Below are 20,161 nucleotides of genomic sequence, written 5' to 3' on the forward strand. Positions count from 1 at the left end.
AGAAACTTTTGGGGTTTAACCCCTTTTTTTTCCCTTGAATTATTAAAAATAATTTATTTATATATCTTTTATTAAAAAAATTACCTCATAATTTTGGTAAAAAATATATACAGTTGTCTTTTTTATAAAATTAATAATTAAAAATTATTAAACGATGATTTAGACAAGGGTCCATCTAGTGTACAGATGCATTTTGGTACAGATTTACAGATTTTTGTTTTTATTTTGTTTAAAAGCGTATCACTAAAAGTGTTGCTTAAAGATAAAGTGTTACCCTTAATCGTTAACTTGGTTCTGATACCAATTTTTAACTCTTTTATGTTTACAATGTGTATAGATTTGAAGATGTTGAAAAATTTTTAACTCTTTGAAGATGTTGAAAAATTTTTAACTCTTTTATGTTTATAATGTGTATAGATTTGAAGATGTTGAAAATTTCTATTATTACTAGTATTTATAATTCTGATTTTATTTTTATAGTTTTTTAATCTTGTTTTAGTTTATAATATTCTTTTTTGCATGGATTATTGTTTATAAAATCTTTTATCTGTTTGTCTTTTTCTTTAATATATTTTTTCAAATCTTCAAAAACGTCTTTTATTTCTACACTTTTCGTTGTTTCTAAATATCTTTTTAATTTTTCAACCTCATTCTCCATTTTTTCTTTTAACAGCTTTAATTCTTTTAAGTCATAATATGGTTTTCCAGGCATTTATAAATTTTTTAAGTTTAACTCCAACTTGTTTATATTTATTCTTATTTCTATCCTTTTTATTATAAGGTCATCAATTTCGATCTGAAGATTATTTAATTCCTTTTTATACTCCTTTATTTTACTTTTTAATTTTTTCGCTCTTTTTCTTTTTATTTTATTTTCTGGTCTTTCAATTTTTGTATGCTTCATTATTTATTTTAGAATTTCTGCAAATTTTATCATTGCTTCATCACTTTTTTCTAGAGATTCTATTAATATTTCTAACTCTTCAACTTCTCTTTTTAACTTGTCATGGATTATTTTTAGAGCTTTAAATGCTCTTTGATTTATTTCAGATAACTGCAAATAATTCAAACGATTTTCTCTTTCAAAGAGCTCTTGTTTCTTATCTTGATAAGTTACATATATTTCTTCTTTATTTATTATCATAATTTAGTATTTAGGGTTTCATTTAATTTTTCGACCTTTTTTGTTAATTCTTTTATTTCAGAATCTTCTTCTTTAATCTTTAACTTAGATAAACTTAAGGGACTATTAATTTTAGATTCTCTTATTTGAAAATTTGATGAAACCAATTTTCCTGATGGTTCTTTTAGTAATAGAACTGAGTTTTCAATAGCTTTATATTTTGGTATTTCTGTTTTTACAATTTTCTGAAATAATTCATCGACATAAATTCTTTCTCTGTTTTTAAATATTATACTATGATGGCTATTTGTTAAAGCATAATTTATTGCATATGTAATTGAAAATGGTTCATCATCTTGTTCCATTAGATTCTTTCTATGAAATTTATAAGCCAAACTTACAGATCTTCCAAGATTTTCAGTTGATAAAGGTATAGCATATCCAAGATGGGCATTAAATTTAACATTTACGTTTGCTAAATTTCCATGAACAATTCCAATTATTTGATCTATTGGGTCATCAGTAATTCTTTTGTCACAGATTGCTAAACTTATTGGTGAATTAATTCCTTTCATATATGTAGATTTAATTAAGACTTGTATAGTACTAATATGAATCCATCCAATTTTAGATCTTTTTTGTTGATCCTTAATTTTCTCAATCTGTTTACTCAATTCTTCATTATTTATCAAAGCTATTTCAAGTTCTCCATTGGCAGATTTTATTTTTATAGGAGCTTCAAGTTGAATTTTTCCATAGTATATTATATTTTTTCTGTTAAAAACTTCTTTTAAAAGATTTTGTTTATTAAAATTTTCATTTGATTTGAGATTTAATTCTGTTTTTAGAACAGACTGCTTTTCATTATCTAATAAAGCAGTTAATCTATAATAATCAGATTCTTCTGTTAATTCTAAACTTTCTAAATAATTCACAATTGAAAGACTAGAATGAAGATGTACCTTTCTGGAGAAAAACTTCCTTTATTCAGTATATTTTACATAAGGGGTTTTTATCTCCAGAGGGGAGATTGTAGATACTAACTCCAGAGGGGAGTTTAGAACTATTTTTTCCTAAGAGGATTCTTCCTCAAACTATAGAATCGCCTCGGCAGCTTCCTCCTTGCTCTCCTAGCATATGAGTACTCTTAGCCTCCTGCTTCCTATTGTCTGATGCCTTTACAATTGCCTAAGCAGCCTATTTATAATAGTTGGATTTGATGGACAATTCACATCCTTACCCTTCTTATGACGTCATTGCTTACGTCATTGTTTGTTCTCTTTCACCAGCTACATTGTTGGTGCTCTATGACCTAAGTGCTTACGTCACTATGCAATAATGTTGAGAGATGCTTCAGATGTGCTGTCCTCTTCTTTTATCATGTGACCGTCAGATGTATTGTCTTCTTCCTTCATCATGTGAGTTGATTCCGTTTCATTATTGCTTTCTTCAGATAACTCTGAGGCACATAGCTGGCACTTGTGGTCTTCTCTGTCTTTTATCAAATAGCAGAGATTCCTCTTTATCCCTTCAGGGAGCTTTTCTAAAAGTCCAAATAAGTTGTAGAATGCTGATTCAAATTCTACCAAGAGTCTCATCTCTCTTTCTTCAATTTCATTTCTTTTACTGGACACAAGTAGAGTATTTCTACTTTTATAATTAATCCTTGTGTGAGATTCCTTCGTTATTTTTTGAGTTCTTTCAAAGACCCTTGCTAATGTGCTGGCTAGCCTTCCTTCATGACTGTAAATTGTTAAATCTTGAATTTGATCAATTGGTTGAAAATTTCCTGGGAAGACGGACATGAATATTACTTGGTGTGCTGGAACCAAGCATTCTTCTTCTTCATTAAAAATAGGTTGACTGTTTGTAAATTTTAGGGATATATCCCTTGGATTTATATTGTCAATCATATTTTTAAATCTCTTTACTGCATCAACGAATCCTGCAGGAAACTCACTAATAATTTTTAGATCATTAAAAATTAAGATTGTATCAATTAACCCATACTGGAAAAACTGATAGGTGTCAGATGGGGAAGTATCTGGAAATATAACCAGCTTTGTTAGCTGTTCTTTGGCAACAGGATAATATCCCAAAATTGTCCTTTTTTCTTCAGTCCAATTCAGAACTATGTTAAGGGTTTCTCTGAGATTAGATCTACAGACCCTTTTCTTTTCCTTGATTTCAGCCCTTGTAGGAATGTTTCTTATTATCCCTGTTCTTTGGGTTTGAATTGGAGCTTTATCTGCTCTTTTTAGGGTTTGTTCTGGATGGAGAGCTTCATATTCCTTGAAGGATTTCTTTGCCTCTTCCAGTGTTAGGAACCCTCCTTTATGAATTATCTTTGACTAGTGTGTGAATGGTGCTGCTTGTTCCCAGGCATCATATACTCCTTTCATGGGGCCATTATAAATTACATAATATTTTTTATCTTGGGTGGATTTTTTAATGATTTCAGCAATTGTTTTATTTTCTGAAATTTTTTCTTCACCTGATTTGTCCACCATGCTTAGCTGGCTGAACTCTGATGTTTCTGCTTGTTATGTTGATTTCATTGCTTCGATGGCCTTCTTGAGGGATTGGATCTGTGTCCTTATTTGCTGACAATGCTTGCATTTTTCGAGCTCTTGCTCATATTTTTGAATTTCTTGATCTAATGCGTTGTAGACGAACTCCATTCTCTTATTAATGTATCTGCAATAACATTTTTGTCACCCTTAATATATTCAATTTTTATTGGATATTGTAACAAAAATAATTGCCATCTTACCAATCGTCCATGATTATAATCAACTTTTAAATTATATCGTATGAAACCTGTTAGGTAGCTTGAATCTGTCCTTAATGTAAATTCTCTTGGTAGTAAATCAATTTTCCATTTCTTAAGAGATTTAATTGCTGCTAGAGTTTCCTTTTCATGAGTGGTATATCTCTGTTCTGTTGGAGTAAAAGTCCCTGAAATATACCTGCAAAGTAATTCCTTTAGGGAATCTTTAGAATCTAGTGATTTTTTTCCTTGTTCCAAACTTTTTATAGCTTTCTTAGTTTTTAGACATCCTGACCAGGTTATGTCTGAAGCATCTGTTTCTACTATTAAGTAGTCATTTTCTTCTGGAATATAAAGTTCTGGAAGTTTTTCACATAATTCTTTAATCCTTTGAATTTGCATACTATCTTTTTCATCCCATTTCCATTCTTTTTTAGTACTTATTTTTTGGAAATAAGCTTTTAGTGTATTCTGTTATATTCTTTAAAAATCCTTGATCAGAAATATAATTTATACATCCTAAAAATCTTTGTAATTGTTTTCTATCTTCTATTTTATTAGGAAATAAATTTACCTTTTCTATGACATTTGGTTGAAGTTTTAGCTTTCCTTGAGTAGATAGAATTAATCCAAGAAACTCTATTTCTTGTTTTGCTATTCTTGCTTTCTTTTTGCTAAGAACTAATCATTTTTCTTTACATCTTTCTAAAACTATTAATAATTTTTGAAGATGATCTTCTCTTTCCTGTTTTGTAAAAATTAGTATATCATCAATATACACTAAAACAAATTCATTTAACTCTTTTAGATTTTCTTCCATAAATCTTTGGTAAATACCTGGGGCTTGTTTTAATCCGAATGGTAATACATTCCATTCATAGAGTAACACACTTGTTGATTCTTTTGTTGTGCAAGTAAAAGCAGTTAATTTCTTTGTTTCTTCGTCTAAACGAAGCTGCCAATATCCTGATTTTGCATCAAGAGATGAAAACCAAGTTGCTCCTTTGATTTTTTCTAAAATAGAATCTTTTCTTGGAAGTTTATGAGCATCACCAATAGTTGCTTCATTCATCTTCTTATAGTTAATAACCATTCTTCGTTTTTCCCTTTTAATTTCATTATTGTTTTTGACATAAAAGGCTGGAGCCGCACGAGGACTTTTACTTAATCTTATAATTCATTTTTCCAAAAGATCTCTACATTCTAATGAAAACTCTTCTCTATCTCTTGCGGAATAAGGAATTTTATTTGGAACATTTATCTCTTTTGTAGGATCTTTTAATTTAATACTTACTAATTCGTTATTTGTATTTTTAACATCTAAAGAATTTTCAGCACAAATTTCATCCAAAAGTTCTTCTATCTTTATTTCAAGACTATTTTTTGGGATATTTATCTGAAAGTATAAATTTAAATAACATGTCTCTAATATAGAAAATATTTTAAATTTTAAGATCTTATCTATAGTGGTAGTTGGTATTTTTATACGTTTTGATTTTTGATTTATTGAAGAATCATATGGTGCTTTTAAAACTATATATGTTAATTCTTGAATGAATGGATGATATAGCTTTAAAAAATTATTTCCTATGATAAAATCTATTCCAGAGTCTAACATATATATAGATGGAACAATGAACCTATAATTTTGAATAAAAATTTCAACCATCTCTGCTTTTTGGTTAATTTTATGTATTGATTTGTCAGCTATTCTAACTCTTAATGGTTTCTTTAATTTTTTCCAATCAAGTTTTATGTTTGAACTAGCAAAGCATTGCGTTGCTCCAGAATCTATGAAAGCATTTATAAACTTTTCTGTTATTTTTATAGTAATAAATGTAGCATTATTACTCAGTCTCTGAGTCTGTTTCCGAGACATATTCAAAAATATAGTCTAAGTTATCATCAGATTCTTCTAATGGTTCCATGAAACAGGACTTAGCAATTTCTATTTGTTTAGTAAGATCCTTTTTATCCTTCTTTTTCGGACATTCATTTGCATAGTGTCCTTCTTCTTGGCAATACCAACACTTACAATTTTCTTTTTTATTCGGGCAATAATCACTTTTTTGTCTTTTGTTTTTATTGTTATTTCTTTTTCTAAAATACCTCTTTTTTCTCCAGTTTGGATAGTATTTTCTTTTTCTAAATTGATATTTTCTTTTTCTTTGAAAATTTTTATTAAGACCATATTTTTGAGGTATCTCTTCATTATCCTGACAGCAAATTCTAATTATATTTGCAAATCTTTTTTGAGTTGCTTCTTGCATACAACGTTCTTTTATTTCCTCTCTTATTGCAGAGGTTCCTCCACCAAAATTATTTTCAATTGTTCCTCTATTTATTTCTCTTATAAATCTTCCCATAATAAATTCATTAGCAGGATATGGAAGTTTTGTTATATACATACTAAGATAATGATTTTTATCTTCTTCTTTTATTTTGTAATAATGTATTCTATATTCACATATATAAGACTCCACATTACATAGATCATATATCTGAATGTTAGCTAAATGATTTTTTGCTTCTTGATATTCTTTATTATAGACTTCTTGTTTATGATCTATAATATTTTTTCCAAAAAATTCTTTATATAGAATCATCATTATATATAATATCTTATCATAAGCTATTGTTTTTGTTGCTAATTCTTCTATTATTTGGTTTTCTATTGATATCATATAATCTCTTATAGCTCCTTTAGTATGAAACCCTATGTAATTCCAAATATCTCTTCCAGATAATTCATTAAGTTTTGGATTAGTAAAGGCTTCTAATAAGAAGGAATTCAACCAGTTTTCGAAAATTTCTTTTTCATTCTTTTTACAGTCTAAATCGAGCATTCTTTCTCCTTCCATTTCCTGGATTTTAGGAACGTATTTTGATGGTGTTTTTGTATATTTTGAATCTTTATTTATAAATCCTTTTTTAAAAGCATAATTATCAAAACCTGTTTCCCATTTAAATTGAGATTGATTATCCCTAGATGTTCCAGCTTCATTTTTTACTTGTATTGGAATTGCTGGTTCTTCGTCACTTGAATAATCTAGGATGTGTTCTTCATTTTCTATATTTTCAGAATTTACTAATTCTTCTTCTATCTGAAATCCCTATTCCATAATATTATTTTCTTGAGCTATTTTTAATTGTTTAAAAAGCATTGTAACTTCTTCTAATTTTTCTTCAATATTCATAATTTTAGTGGTGGTTTTACTTTTAAATCTGTTATGTTGATTATATTTTGAAATTTTTCTTCTTTGGGATTTTCTTTTTCCTTATTTCTTTGAAATTTTATAGATACTAATATTTCTTCAAGCATATCTACTATAGAATTTAATTGTGGGTTAAAAGTATGATAAAGATGTGGGGAATCATTTCCATGGTAACATTTCTTAGAAATTCCGTGTGAAAAATAAGTTTTTTCAGGTTTTTGAAGTCCTTCAATAAAACTTATAGTAAAATAAAGATTTTGAGAAAAATCATTTTGTATTGATTTTAAGAATTCGGTGTCATTACAGTTAACATTAGTTAAAATCATTAATTTTTGATCTATTAATTTTGATAACTTAATTATTTCTTCTCTTAAATCTTCTAATTTACTTTTTTCCATTAGAGCTACAGTTTTAAGTGAAAAGTGTGGCTTTAGAAAGTGTGATTTAAGTAAACAAATATTTAAATCTGTACAAATTTAGATCTGTACCATATAATTTTTTTTTAGACAAAATTTGTTAAATGATCTAAAATTCTCAAATATTAATTTTCAGAGCACAAATTAATTAAACCTTTTAAAATTTAATTAACTATAGTACATGCCATGTAAGAAACTTGCAAAAAAAAAATGGTGTTGTCCAAGCATGGAGCAAGAGTCAGGGAAGTAGGGTTGGAAGTTAGTCAAGCTAGCTCATAAGCTAGTTCGAACTCGATTCGTTAATAATTCGATAAGCTAAGTTCGTGAGCTAGTGAGCCAAGCTTGAGCTTGGAATTGAACTCATAAATTAAATGAGCCAAGTTTGAGCTTAGACAAGCTCAGTTCATTAACTCGTAAACTGACTCGATTATATATATATAATTATTAATACACATATCCTATATGCATTTAATCTATATTTTTAATATTATATATATATATATATATATATGATCTTAATTATTTAAAATTTTATATTTACTTTTTACATATAATTTTGATGTAGGACATAAATAAAAAATTTATAATTTATTGATAGATAACAATATATAAAATTGAATTTTTTTAAATATTTTTTAAAATATATAAGTTATAATTTATTGATATAGAATTATAGATTATGTATTTATGTTCTATTATTTGAACCAGTTCGTGAGTTTTTTGTGAGCTGAGCTTGAGCTTAAGAAATAGGCTTAATTGTTAATTAATCGAACCGTGAGTCAAGCTCAATTTTTGTGAGTCAAATTTGAACTTGATCTAACTCAACTCAGTTCGGCTCACTTCCAGCCCTATAGAAAAGGCTTGTCTTCGAAATTCTTATCAACTTTATGTGAGCAATCAAAGTATCCATGTATAGATCAAAATCAAAATTCAGTTATGCAAGATATTATTCTTCAATATTATGGTAACTTTTTTGCTCAGTGCTTTACGAGAAATTATTCTTAACGAGTGAAAATCTAACTTGACTTCTAAACATTTTTATAAACATAATTTTTGAAGAAAAAAAAAAGACACTTTTAACTTCTGACGTTATTCTTCTTTCAGTTTTCATGGTCAGTTTATAACAAAAAATGCATAATTGTCAAGTTAAAGTGATGAGTTACTAGTAGAGTTGGTAAATGGATCTAAATCTGTCGGCGGTTTGCGTAATCCGTCAAAAAAAAATAGATCGAATTAAAAAATTGGGACCGCCAAATAACAAAAGCACGCTTAACTCGCATCGCTTAAACTGCAGGTTTTGGCGGGACGGAACAAGTTTTTCCGCCGGGCTTAGTTTTTTTTAGTGAAAGGGTATTTTTGTAATTTTTTTGCCAAAACCTAACTTTTTTCAACCTAACTTACAAGAGTATGAAGATAAAAATTGAGTGTTTTGGATTATGTTTATATTAATTTGAAAAAAATATTTATAATTATATTTTGGATTATGTTTATTTTGCTTTGGATAGAATATTTATACTTATGTTTTGGATGAAAACTTGGTTAGGCAGAGTGGGGTGGGATTTTAGGACCGCCTCACTAGGTGGGGTAGGACGGGACAGCAGGCTTCCCCTCTTGCCACTCCTATGAGTTAGCGTGTGTTTGGCAAGCGCATTAAAATGGAAAAAACACATTTAAACTTTTTTAAGTTTTAATTTTTTGTTTGGCAAACTTTTTTATTCATAAAAGTAGAAGTGATTTTGCCTTTAAAATCAAGTTTACAAGAAGCAACAATTTTTAGCTTTTGCATTTTATTAATGGATTTTTAGCCATTAATACTAAACTTTTATTTACCTTTCACCAACTTTATTCTTTATGCATATTATTGTATTATTGTATTATTTATAGAATTCTTTTTATTTCTATTTATATAAACTCTCTCTTTTTATTATTTATTATTTTTATTTTTTTGTTAACTATTTATTTAACATTATACACTTTTATAATTATAATTTTTGTGTATTATTTTTTTATTATCTTTTTTATAATATAATTTATTGATCCCATTAGGTAAAGCAAATTAAACAAAAAATTAATCGTAAATAATAATAGTAAAAATGATAGCATACTAAAAAAATAATAAAAATACTAAAAATATACTATATAAAAATATCATAAAAATATTTTTGATTTATTTCAATCACTACTAAAATAAATATTTAATTTTTTTATTATTTTTAATACTCTCTAAAATTTATTTTTTTTAGTTTTAATTAAAAATATATTTTACCAATTTTTATGTTATTTTTATTTTAGTAAGTAAATATTAATTTTATTATAAAATTAATTAATAAGATCTATTCAAATATTTAAATTAAAATGATAAGATAATATATATATTATTTAAGTTGATGTCTATTTTAGTAATTTTTTATTTAAAAGTAATTTTGAGTAGTATAATTCAAACAACATTTATTTAACTATAATCCATTTTGATATAAAGATTGCCAAATATAAATCACCTTAACACAAATTTATTTTTCATCCAAATCAAATTCGTAAAATCAATTGTATATAAATTTTCATTATAATCTGTAATCCAAACATACACTTATAATAAAAAAATCTCATTGTTAGAGAATAGAATTGGTTAGGAGACTAAATTTATTTCTCTTCACCATTATCTTTATTACTTTCTATTTTTCTCTTGCAACCTCTCTAATTTTTTTTTCTCCTGGTTAAAATTCTTTAAACATTTTAAGAAATATATTAATTTATTTAAAATTATTAATTATCAATTTCACTTAAAAATATTTGTATGCAAGAGATTATTATTCAATATTATGGCAACCCTTTTGCTTAGTGCATTACCAAAAATTATTCTTTAACTTTGTAGTTTGGCTAAATCTAAAGTGTAAGGAAGGAAATGTTTTGTTCCATCACAAGCGTGGTGTCTAAAACAACATCTGCATGCTACAACTGTCTTCAATATCAATTCACCTTGGTATCACAATTTTTTTTTTTTTAATTTTGCTTTGTCTTCAACTCTTCATCAAAGTTGAGCAAAAAGAGGTTTGCTAGAAATTTGTAATAATAATATTTGGTAAAGCAAATAAAAGTTTTTTCTTTATTTTTTTTTGAATCAACATAAGCTCAACACACTAATGTGGAGCAACAAAAGAAACAACAAGAATTTCGTAAAAACATAAAATTCCTATAACTTTCCCCACCGCCATCAACCACCAAAAGAGACACTCTCAGTCCATTCGTTGTAGCTCTGTATTGTCTTACTTAGTACAAAGTCCACCACTGTTTCCTGATGCTGAAAAATTCTAGCATTGCGTTCCACCCATATGTTCCAAATAACTGCAAAGAATCCCGGCAACCATTTCTTCTGCTCTTGTTTCCGCTTATGCCGACCAGTCCACCTCTCAAACATTTCCCTTACAGTTCCAGGCATAGACCAAACCTCCCCAAAAGACCCCACCCACCTGCACCATACCTGCCATGTGAACTCACAGAGAAGAAACAGATGCTCCACCGACTCTATCTCCTTCTTACATAGTACACAGAGAGTATCACTGAGTCTTAGAGCTCCTAGTCTACTCAGTCTCTCTTTAGTATTCACTCTACCAATGAGCACAAACCACCCAAACAACTCAATTCTTGGTGGTACCATCCCGCGCCATACTGTATTTGTGAAACTGTAACTCGTTATCTCATCTGACAGAGTCTCCGATTGTAGGACCTTCAACACCGACTTAGTAGAGAAAACCCCTTTACTATCAAACTTCCAAACCAAAGTGTCTTCTTTACCATCTGACAGCTTCACTGGCCTTAGCCGCTCATGAAGTTGATGGATCAGTTCCAGCTCCCATTGGAACAAATCTCTCCGCCACTGGAAGTTCCAGATCCACTCTAGTCCATCCCAAAATCCACAATCCCCTAGCATCGATCCTTGCTGATTCGACACAGAGAATAATCTTGGAAAAGCCACCTTCAAGGGGCCCCCTTGCAGCCAGTTATCCTCCCAAAACAGGATATTCCTCCCGTTCCCTACCTCCATCGCCAGACCTGTAAGCATTTTGTCTTTTATCCTCTGCTCTTTTAAATTAAGATTGCATATGTCTTTCCAGGGCCCTCCTTTAACTGGTAACTTTTGGCTTGCTAGCATGATATCAGGCTTCAGGTTGTTGCAGGAGCAGACAATCCTTTTCCATAAGGGACACTCCTCTTTCGAAAATCTCCACCACCATTTAAATAAGTTTTTTCTTTATTTTTTTCTTTTACTTGGTATAGAAGTTGTTCTTAATAAGCTCATACTATAATAATATTATTTAATAAAATTATTATAGTCAACATACCATTAGAAAGCCAATAAGTAATAGTTCAAATAACATAATCTTCCCATACTCAATTAAGAGATTGCGGGTTCGAGTCTCCTATTTTTGGTAAAAAAAAAATACCATTAAAAAAAGATGAATATAGTTTTGTCATTAAATTTGTGTAAAAATAATATAAAATATACCACTTTTTGTAAAGTATAATTATTGCAATATTCTGTAATATTTTTCTTTACCATATTTTAATTGACAGTTATAAAATTTTCAAACACTAAATTAATTCTATAAAGTAATTTAATCTAATTCAAATTCTCAAGGTTTTTTTTCATTGAACCTCACTTTAATTCTTTCAAGCATTGCTTTAAGAACTAAATTATTTTTCTTAAAAATTTCTATAAACGGTAAAAGAAAGGGTGTAATTAACAAGAATTTTTTATACAAAAACATTCATGAAACTTATTATTAAATTACCTACACAGCTATACTATATTTTACAAAAAAAAAAAAGGAAAAGCACAATTTATTTCTCCTGCAATTACCATTTATAATTTTAAAGGTACGATTTGACTGTTTTTTGCTGAGTAAATATATAATTTGAATTTTAAAATAATTAAATACTGATAAAAAAAAACTAATTTTTCTTTTAATTATTAAATAGAGATAATGTAATTCAAACAAAGAGGGTTTCTTATTTTTCAATAATAATAATAAAAAAAAACACAGTAGTTAATGTTTGTACACGGAAGTTGTGATTGTTTGCAGTTTCGGCGAGAAGTAGCAGCAGTAGCTGAAACCTCTAATAAGTATTAATAAATTACGCATTAACATTACTTCTCTCACCTTCTCCAATCACTCAATCCCTCGTTTCAATTCCCACTTTCCCACTTCTCAAAAGCCAACACACCAATCGATCGAACTTCATTCACTTCGCACAAATTGTGAACAAAGAGTTTAGCTTTTTTCAGTAATGAGGGGTCAGAGAATGTCGATCCACTCCATGACCACGTGGCTCAAGCGGCAGCCACCAAAGGTGAAGGCTTTCCTCGCCGTGATTTCCGGCATGGCGGCGCTTGTTCTGCTCCGCTTCATCGTCCACGACCACGACAACCTATTCGTCGCCGCCGAGGCTGTTCACTCCCTGGGCATCTCTGTTCTCATCTATAAGCTCATCAAGGAGAAGACCTGCGCCGGTCGGTAACTCACTAACCCTAATTCTTCTTGTTTATTGATTCGGAAAGTGGAAACTCTCGCTAATCGCTTAATTTGATTGTTAATTTGGATTTTGTTGTTTTGATTGATTGGATTTTTTTACCTTCTCTGGGGTTTTGTGAACTCGGTAGGCTTAAAAATGTTATCTTTTTAGCTATTTGAGCTCGTAATTTGCTTAAGGCTTTGTTGAAATGCTAGGGTATAAGATATTGAAAAGGAAAAGTCAATTTTTTTTGGGATTAGTTGCACTGGATTTTGATTTTGATTTTATACCAAGACCATACTAGGTTCCGAAATCAGAATGAAACTTGTTGCACTATACATGACATTGTTTGGCTGATTTGATTTCTTCTATATATATGAAAGTGTATTGACTTGAGTTATTGGATTAAAAGAGTGACATGTCTGTTCTATTGTTGTTCTGTTGTGCTAATGGTTTTTGAAATGATGTGCAGGATTGTCACTCAAGTCCCAGGAATTAACAGCTATCTTTTTAGCTGTTAGGCTGTACTGTAGTTTTGTCATGGAATATGATATACACACACTACTCGATTTCGCTACTTTCGTAACTACAATGTGGGTCATATACATGATTCGGTTCAAACTGAAGGCTAGTTACATGGAAGAGAAGGATAACTTTGCGATATACTATGTGGTAAGCTTTCCTTATTTATCACTAAAAAAAATTAGAAGTCCAGTCCCTTCTAGATATCCGTTTTTCACGTTTATCAGGACTTATAGGTGATGTGGTTGAAGTGTGAGGTTGGGGTGTTCTGTACAGATTGGCCTTCTATTAGATTCAATTTGACTTGTTCTAATTTTGAAACTGAATGCAGGTGATACCCTGTGCTGTGTTGGCCTTGCTTATTCATCCATCAACTTCTCATCATTTATTGAACAGGATTTTCTGGGCATTCTGTGTATATCTGGAAGCAGTTTCGGTATTACCTCAACTGCGGGTCATGCAGAACACCAAAGTATTATTACTTAACTCCAAGAATTGCCATTCTAAATTTTATGTTTGGGATCTGATCTGGTTATTTTCCTTTCTAACCTTTTTTAATTTTAACCTCCAGATTGTTGAGCCATTCACTGCTCATTATGTATTTGCGCTGGGCGTTGCAAGATTCCTTAGCTGTGCTCATTGGGTTCTTCAGGTATGATATGTTCTTAAAAATTACTAGCTATATTAGTCAAGAATTTGATTCATTTGCAAATTTGGTTATGGCTTGTTTCCTGGCATATCATGTTGATACCTATCACTGTGATGGTTAATGTCTTTTTTCCACTAGAATGGCAATGTCCTTGACCAAGGGTGTAAATTAACATTATTATAAGTTTATCTCTTTCGTTTTCAATGGTACAATCCTGACGTCATTCCTCTGAAGATTTGTTAGAGAGCTTGTGCTTTGCTGTATGTGATTTTCCTGTCAAATTTTTCTTTGCTGAGTTTATAAATTTAAGTTACATCAATTTTGATAGATAGCAAGTTAGACAATAGAGTATTGCTGCCATTATTAGCACATTTCTTACTGATATAGTTCACAGGATACTGTCTGCCGGGTGCCTACTCATACTAACATTCTATTTCTTGTAACAGGTATTAGATACCCGTGGACATTTGTTGGTTGCCTTGGGGTATGGTTTATGGCCACCGATGGTTCTTATATCAGAAATTGTCCAGACCTTCATCCTAGCAGATTTCTGTTACTACTATGTCAAAAGGTTGGTTTAGCATATTGTACAGTTCTTTATCTGGCAGCTTTGGCATAGAATCTTGAGGTCCTTCTAGCATGACTTCTTATAATATTTATTTTGTTGCAGTGTTTTTGGAGGTCAGCTTGTTCTTCGTCTTCCCTCTGGAGTGGTGTGAGTGAAGGATCTGTTTCAATGGATACACTTTAACTTAATCAGGCAATATGGTGGGTTACCCTTGTTAGAGTACACTGTGTGTTTACACACTTATTTGGTTCCTTGGTGGAAGCTGGTTCTGTAAAATTTGGAGATGAAAGAAAACTAATTATTTATGCTTAATGTACGGTTATTTATAGTTGAAAAGTCGTTTATACATGGAGTCTCCATTTTGATTAAGCTGGATTTTTGTTGTCACCATTTCAAATGCCAAAGTTATAAACAAAGTCTTACGTGGAGCTCTGCCTACTTAACGGATCTAGAAGTTACACAATTGTGAATGTTGCCCTCTAGCACGATGATAAACTTGTGATTCATAATATAAAATTCCTTGATAAGGGTTTTGTTGAAACGAATTTATTAGATTTTTTTTTTTTTTCATTTTATCATTAAAGCATTGAACTTGTATTGGATAGTGATATATCAGTATCACACAACACACCTCTATGACAACAATAACAACATTGCATCACATGTTGTTTCAAAGGTTAATTACACAGGTTCCTTGCTAGAATCCCTTCAAAAGTGATCCCAGGTCCAAAAGCAAGCAACATGCCCCATTCAGGATCATCTCCACCATCCTTTCTAATCTTAATGGCCTCTTCTAGCATGTATTCCAGCACATACACAATGGTGTTGCTGCTAGCATTTCCATAATCCATCAAAGCCTTTCTACTTGCATTCAACTTCTCTGGCAGCAAGTCGAGCCTCTTCTCTATGCGGTTCAAGATTGCAGGGCCACCTGGATGCACTGCCCAGAACAGCTTATTATACTCCTTGTTCTGGAATCCAGCAACACTCATTAACTTGTCACAGAAATCTTCCACATTGTCCTCAATTATTTGAGGAAGTTCTCTTGCTAACTTGAAGCTTATCCCCTCCTCAGTCAATCTTCCATCAATTTTCTTCTCAGTGTCTGGCAGAAACTCTTGAATTGCTGTGTTAAGCTCAAAGAGAGGCTTCTCAGTACCCTCTATTGGGTCTGAGCCAATTATCATTGCACCAGCGCCATCACCAAAGAGAGCCACCCCAACAAGATCATAGGGTCTATCTGCACTTGGTGGTTTGAACCCAATGATTGTAGTCTCAGAAGTAGCTAGAAGCACTCTGCTACCAGGGTTGTTCTCGGCTATGTCTTTTGCAACACGTAGGCCGGCCACACCCCCTGAGCACCCCACGAAATAGAGCAAGACTCGTTGAGTCGCAGGGCTGAGTCCTAGTCCTCTGGCTAGATAAAGGTCACCACCTGGTAGTCTAGCTTCACTTGATGAGACATAAACCAAGTGTGTTATGTCAGATAAGGATCTACCCCAGTTCTTGATGCAAACCTGGGAGGCTTCAATTGCCATTTGTGTCACTGCCTTGTTACATATCTCTAGCCTTTGCTTCACCGTTGGAAGGCCTTCAAGCGCAAGTTCTGGGTACTTCCTTAGTATCTCCTCAGACATGACCACATACCTTGTTTTCACTGTTGTTGTCTTGCCTGTGTATATACACCATTATAAAGCCAATGTGACATTAGTACCAAAAGTGACATTGCATTGCAGTATTATTTACATAGGAATCGCAATTGTCTCTAAGTAAATACATATAATAAAAGTGCGTTCAGTTACTATCCCATGACAAAAGTAACAGAAATGTTGAGAACAAATTTTAATATTATTCATATACTTCCAAAATATAGGGGTTAAAGATATATTTTTAGGATTATTTTAAGCTAATTTGTGCACACAAGAAGAGATAAAAGAAATACTTCTGAACCATTTCACTATTTTTGTACTCTCTGTCCTAAACGGGAACTAAATGCTACCTAATAGAAAAGGATAGAGGATAATCTATATATATATATGCGCGCTTACAAAGTCTGCTTAGCTTCTGTTTGAGCTCAAGATTGTCACAGTTAGTGTCCCTAAAATATCCATCAACCAAGTATTCTTGCATGACAAGTTGGTGTGGGAATGCCTTGCCAAGAGCTAATATGGAAGCCTTCCCAGGGTTGACTTGCTTTGTGACACCTCTCATGATACCTTCATCTCCCATAATTTCTTTCGTTGATAAATCAGATGAATGCAATTAATTTCCTTGGCTGTGAATGTTATGCAGGACTTGTCATATCATATTTATATAATAATATCCAATACTTTAATGACCATGACAAGTTTGTAATGGGTAGGACATGTAGTATAAGAGCTTTACTATAGACATATAAAATTTGGATTAGTTGAAAAGCAAGTCTTTCATGGAGATTGTGTTACTGGTTTGTGGTTGTTGGGAAGAGGTTGGGATTAGATTTTCAGCTCTAATTACATCTAATTTGAAATAGGCACTCTAATTAGGCACCCTCAAAAGCAAAAAGACTTGCACTTTTATTGTAAAAACAACTTTGCCACTACAACACCCGTCTCGGCAAGTCAATGACTAACATATCGCGGATCTAAATTTCATTTAAAAGTTTGTTATTGACTAATGAGTTGTTATATGCACAAGGCTATTCACTTTTTATTTTTTGGTTGCCTACAAACTAATTCGTTGCAGATCTGAACTCTATTTAAGGATCTGCCACTAGCTAATGGATAGTTGCATGCACAAGTCGAAATTCGAATCTCCTGACACTTGCTTAAGTTTAAGCGGACGAATGAGTTGACTACTCGACCAACCCAAGTTGGTTAAACAAGGCAATTCACTTATTCGTAGGTGATTTGTTCAAGTTGGGCCTAGAGCCCAAACCATTGACTTGGGCCCACCGTAGAAATACTGCAAGCAAGACCTTCTTTTACCATGACCCAAATAAATAAGATCATCTTTCAGAAATCAATTTCAATTGGCCAAACACAATATTGTTAAAATGAATTATGAAACTGCTGGAGCTGCATACAACTTTACTACCCCCGACATCCTAAACCAACAAACCCCACCACCACCGACACCATCATCGTCGTTTTCTCCGAAGAATCCATCCCTTCCACCATTTGGTCAACTACGACACCCTCCTCTCCGATTCCGTCATCGACGCCCTTGCCATCGTCGACGAAGAGTCCCCTCTCGGTGACACATCCGACGATGATGACACTGCTGACGCCGGCGAAGAACCCTCCCTCATCCAACTTAATGTTTCCAGCTACTTCTACTATGTCGGTACATTTACTGTTGCGATGATTATGATCCATCTTTTCATTATGAACTTTTTTGGATACCTATACGATTCAGTTATAGGATAGCAGAGCTCTATCAATTATAGAAATAAAATTACGAAGTTCTGCTAATTTCTAGCTACTTATTCTATAGAAGTTGCGATCACTTTTCAAAGAATCTAAACTTGTTTATACTATTTATAGTCTTAAATTAATTTGTTAGGTAACTAAAGCCTCTTAAATTAATTTAACATATCCTTTCTCCCTACTTCTATTATAAAAACCCCCACACAGCATCCCGTGAACTCCACACCATAACACACAAAGTTCACAAACCCACACACACTACTTAAATTGAAGCTCTTTAATTTAAACACAGAATGGAGTCCCTTACCACACTCCTTCTAAGCCTAATTCTCTCCACTTAGAGAATCAACCCGCAGTTTGGATTGGATTTACAGCTTTCCTTGCTGACACCCTACGTCCAATTGCTTGATATCCCACACACTTGGACCGCTTGTATCTGGCTCTGTGGATCAATGAGTAAGATGTTCGTCTAGCCAATAATAAGATACCATATATCAAGCAACTGAACGTACGGCATCAGTAAGAAAAGCTGTAAAACAGGAACTAACATCCCATTATAGGTCACTATGGTACACTATTGAATACCTTGTTGTTGTTGTTATTATATATATAAAAAACATATTAACATATGTATTTGTTCATCTTAGCTTCTAGTCATTATTAAAAAAAAAAAACAGGAAAAAAAAGAAAAAAGAAAACAATGAAAGAGATTGATGGAGCTGCGTTTTTTTTTGGTAGTTCATACTTCGTTTTTGTACCATATTTTCTGTCCCAACAAACATAACTCTTTATTTTTTAGTTTAAAAGCCCTTTTTTGTGTCTGCAACAATTGTTTTGGGCTATCAACATGCTTTTTTTAAAGGATTTTTGTCAGTTTTTTTTAATAAAAAATTATACTGACATTTTATTTATTTTCTTCTTCTTGTTTCAGACATGGATGGCAGCGCTGACCGAGCTAGCTTTCAACTGCCTTTTAATGTTTATGCTAACAACCTCAATAATGGGCTGCTTGGACTCAAATGAAGTTGATCCCAAACTGTTAGTCCCTGTTGTAATATTCTTTCTATTATTTTTGTTCCTAATAAACACAATTCCATTCATCGGAATTCACATGAGTTCCACTGTCACATTAATAGCATTATTAAAAAATGTTATTACTATTAACACGTGCACTAATGTATATCATTGCACAGTGTATTGATTCAATAATTGGTTTCATTATACTAAAATATGTAATAAATCCAAAATTACCAGAAAAATATTCATTTGAAAGCTGTGCAATTGGTGATGATCGTAATAAAAAACTAGGATCAAAGTCACTAGCTGCATTTGTTATAGAATTTTCATGCACATCTTTGGTGCTGTTTGCTTTGGGATTTGACAAGAAAAAATTTAAAGAAATTAAGGTTATCAATGGTGTCTGCTGTGACTGCTGGAGCATTAGCATTGACAACGCATGTTTCTATAATTGTTACTGGTTACCTAGGCTATGCAGGTGTTGGGTTTAACCCAACAAGGTGTTTGGGCCCAGCTTTGCAAAGAAGTGGATTATTGGGGAATGAACTTTAGGTGTTTTTGGTTGGATCTTTCTTGGCCTTCAGAATATATTACGAATTGTACAAATAATTGTATGCTAAGAGAGATTGTCAGAGTGTTTGTATGAACAAAAAAAAGTATATATATATTTCCTTTGTTTATTTATCTACAGAAAGAGTTCAATGTGTAATTGTTATATTCTGTTAAATAGCTGGTGAAAGCTGATTGATTCCAACTTATTCAAAAGCCATGTAATGTAGTTCTGTTCTTATATTGTAAATTTGAATGCCATTTCTTGTTTTTTATGGTGCATACAGTTCTTTTTATTATAGGGATATGTAATCAATAAAGAAAAAATAGTGACATTGATATAAGTTTTACCCCCCAAATATTTTATAAAGAAATTGTTACCATTGTAACAAATGTAGAAAAGAAGTTGAGTTA

At 31.5% G+C, this 20,161-nt stretch overlaps 2 protein-coding genes and 1 pseudogene across 4 annotated transcripts; 2 read left to right on the forward strand and 1 right to left on the reverse strand.

Annotated features, from left to right (window-relative positions):
* Positions 1-12,522: 12,522 nt before the first annotated feature.
* On the forward strand, positions 12,523-15,202 carry LOC107629598 (uncharacterized). The gene is made up of 6 exons (XM_016332416.3): positions 12,523-13,033; positions 13,508-13,707; positions 13,889-14,029; positions 14,129-14,209; positions 14,653-14,777; positions 14,877-15,202. Exons 1-6 carry the CDS (start codon positions 12,811-12,813, stop codon positions 14,923-14,925), a joined length of 819 nt encoding a protein of 272 aa, XP_016187902.1. The 5' UTR covers positions 12,523-12,810; the 3' UTR covers positions 14,926-15,202.
* Positions 15,203-15,310: 108 nt separating this feature from the next.
* On the reverse strand, positions 15,311-18,743 carry LAP5 (Chalcone and stilbene synthase family protein). 2 transcript variants are annotated; one of them, XM_016332415.3, is made up of 3 exons: positions 18,489-18,743; positions 16,823-17,049; positions 15,311-16,446 (listed from the first exon to the last, which is right to left on the reverse strand). In XM_016332415.3, exons 2-3 carry the CDS (start codon positions 17,001-17,003, stop codon positions 15,452-15,454), a joined length of 1,176 nt encoding a protein of 391 aa, XP_016187901.1. In that variant the 5' UTR covers positions 17,004-17,049; positions 18,489-18,743; the 3' UTR covers positions 15,311-15,451. The 2 variants fall into 2 exon arrangements, with proteins under 2 accessions (XP_016187901.1, XP_088364933.1); XM_088508807.1 differs by lacking the exon at positions 16,823-17,049.
* Positions 17,797-20,022, forward strand: LOC110269360 (aquaporin PIP2-7-like; annotated as a pseudogene). Its single transcript, XR_015907350.1, has 2 exons — positions 17,797-18,098; positions 19,113-20,022. The product of XR_015907350.1 is annotated as an aquaporin PIP2-7-like (transcript).
* Positions 20,023-20,161: the final 139 nt, after the last annotated feature.

This window comes from Arachis ipaensis, chromosome B3, assembly GCF_059453495.1.
Source record: "Arachis ipaensis isolate K30076 ecotype BB chromosome B3, ASM5945349v1, whole genome shotgun sequence".
Taxonomy (NCBI): domain Eukaryota; kingdom Viridiplantae; phylum Streptophyta; class Magnoliopsida; order Fabales; family Fabaceae; genus Arachis; species Arachis ipaensis.

What these genes read in the sequence shown, in the direction of transcription:
- LAP5 (XM_016332415.3), bottom strand. Translation starts at nt 17,003, where the DNA reads ATGGGAGATGAAGGTATCATGAGAGGTGTCACAAAGCAAGTCAACCCT. An exon ending in ACAGAAGCTAAGCAGACTTT is followed by an intron (nt 16,447 to 16,822) that starts GTAAGCGCGCAT and finishes GTATATACACAG; the next exon opens with GCAAGACAACAACAGTGAAA.
- LOC107629598 (XM_016332416.3), top strand. Translation starts at nt 12,811, where the DNA reads ATGAGGGGTCAGAGAATGTCGATCCACTCCATGACCACGTGGCTCAAG. An exon ending in GGGTCATGCAGAACACCAAA is followed by an intron (nt 14,030 to 14,128) that starts GTATTATTACTT and finishes TTTAACCTCCAG; the next exon opens with ATTGTTGAGCCATTCACTGC. An exon ending in TGTTACTACTATGTCAAAAG is followed by an intron (nt 14,778 to 14,876) that starts GTTGGTTTAGCA and finishes ATTTTGTTGCAG; the next exon opens with TGTTTTTGGAGGTCAGCTTG.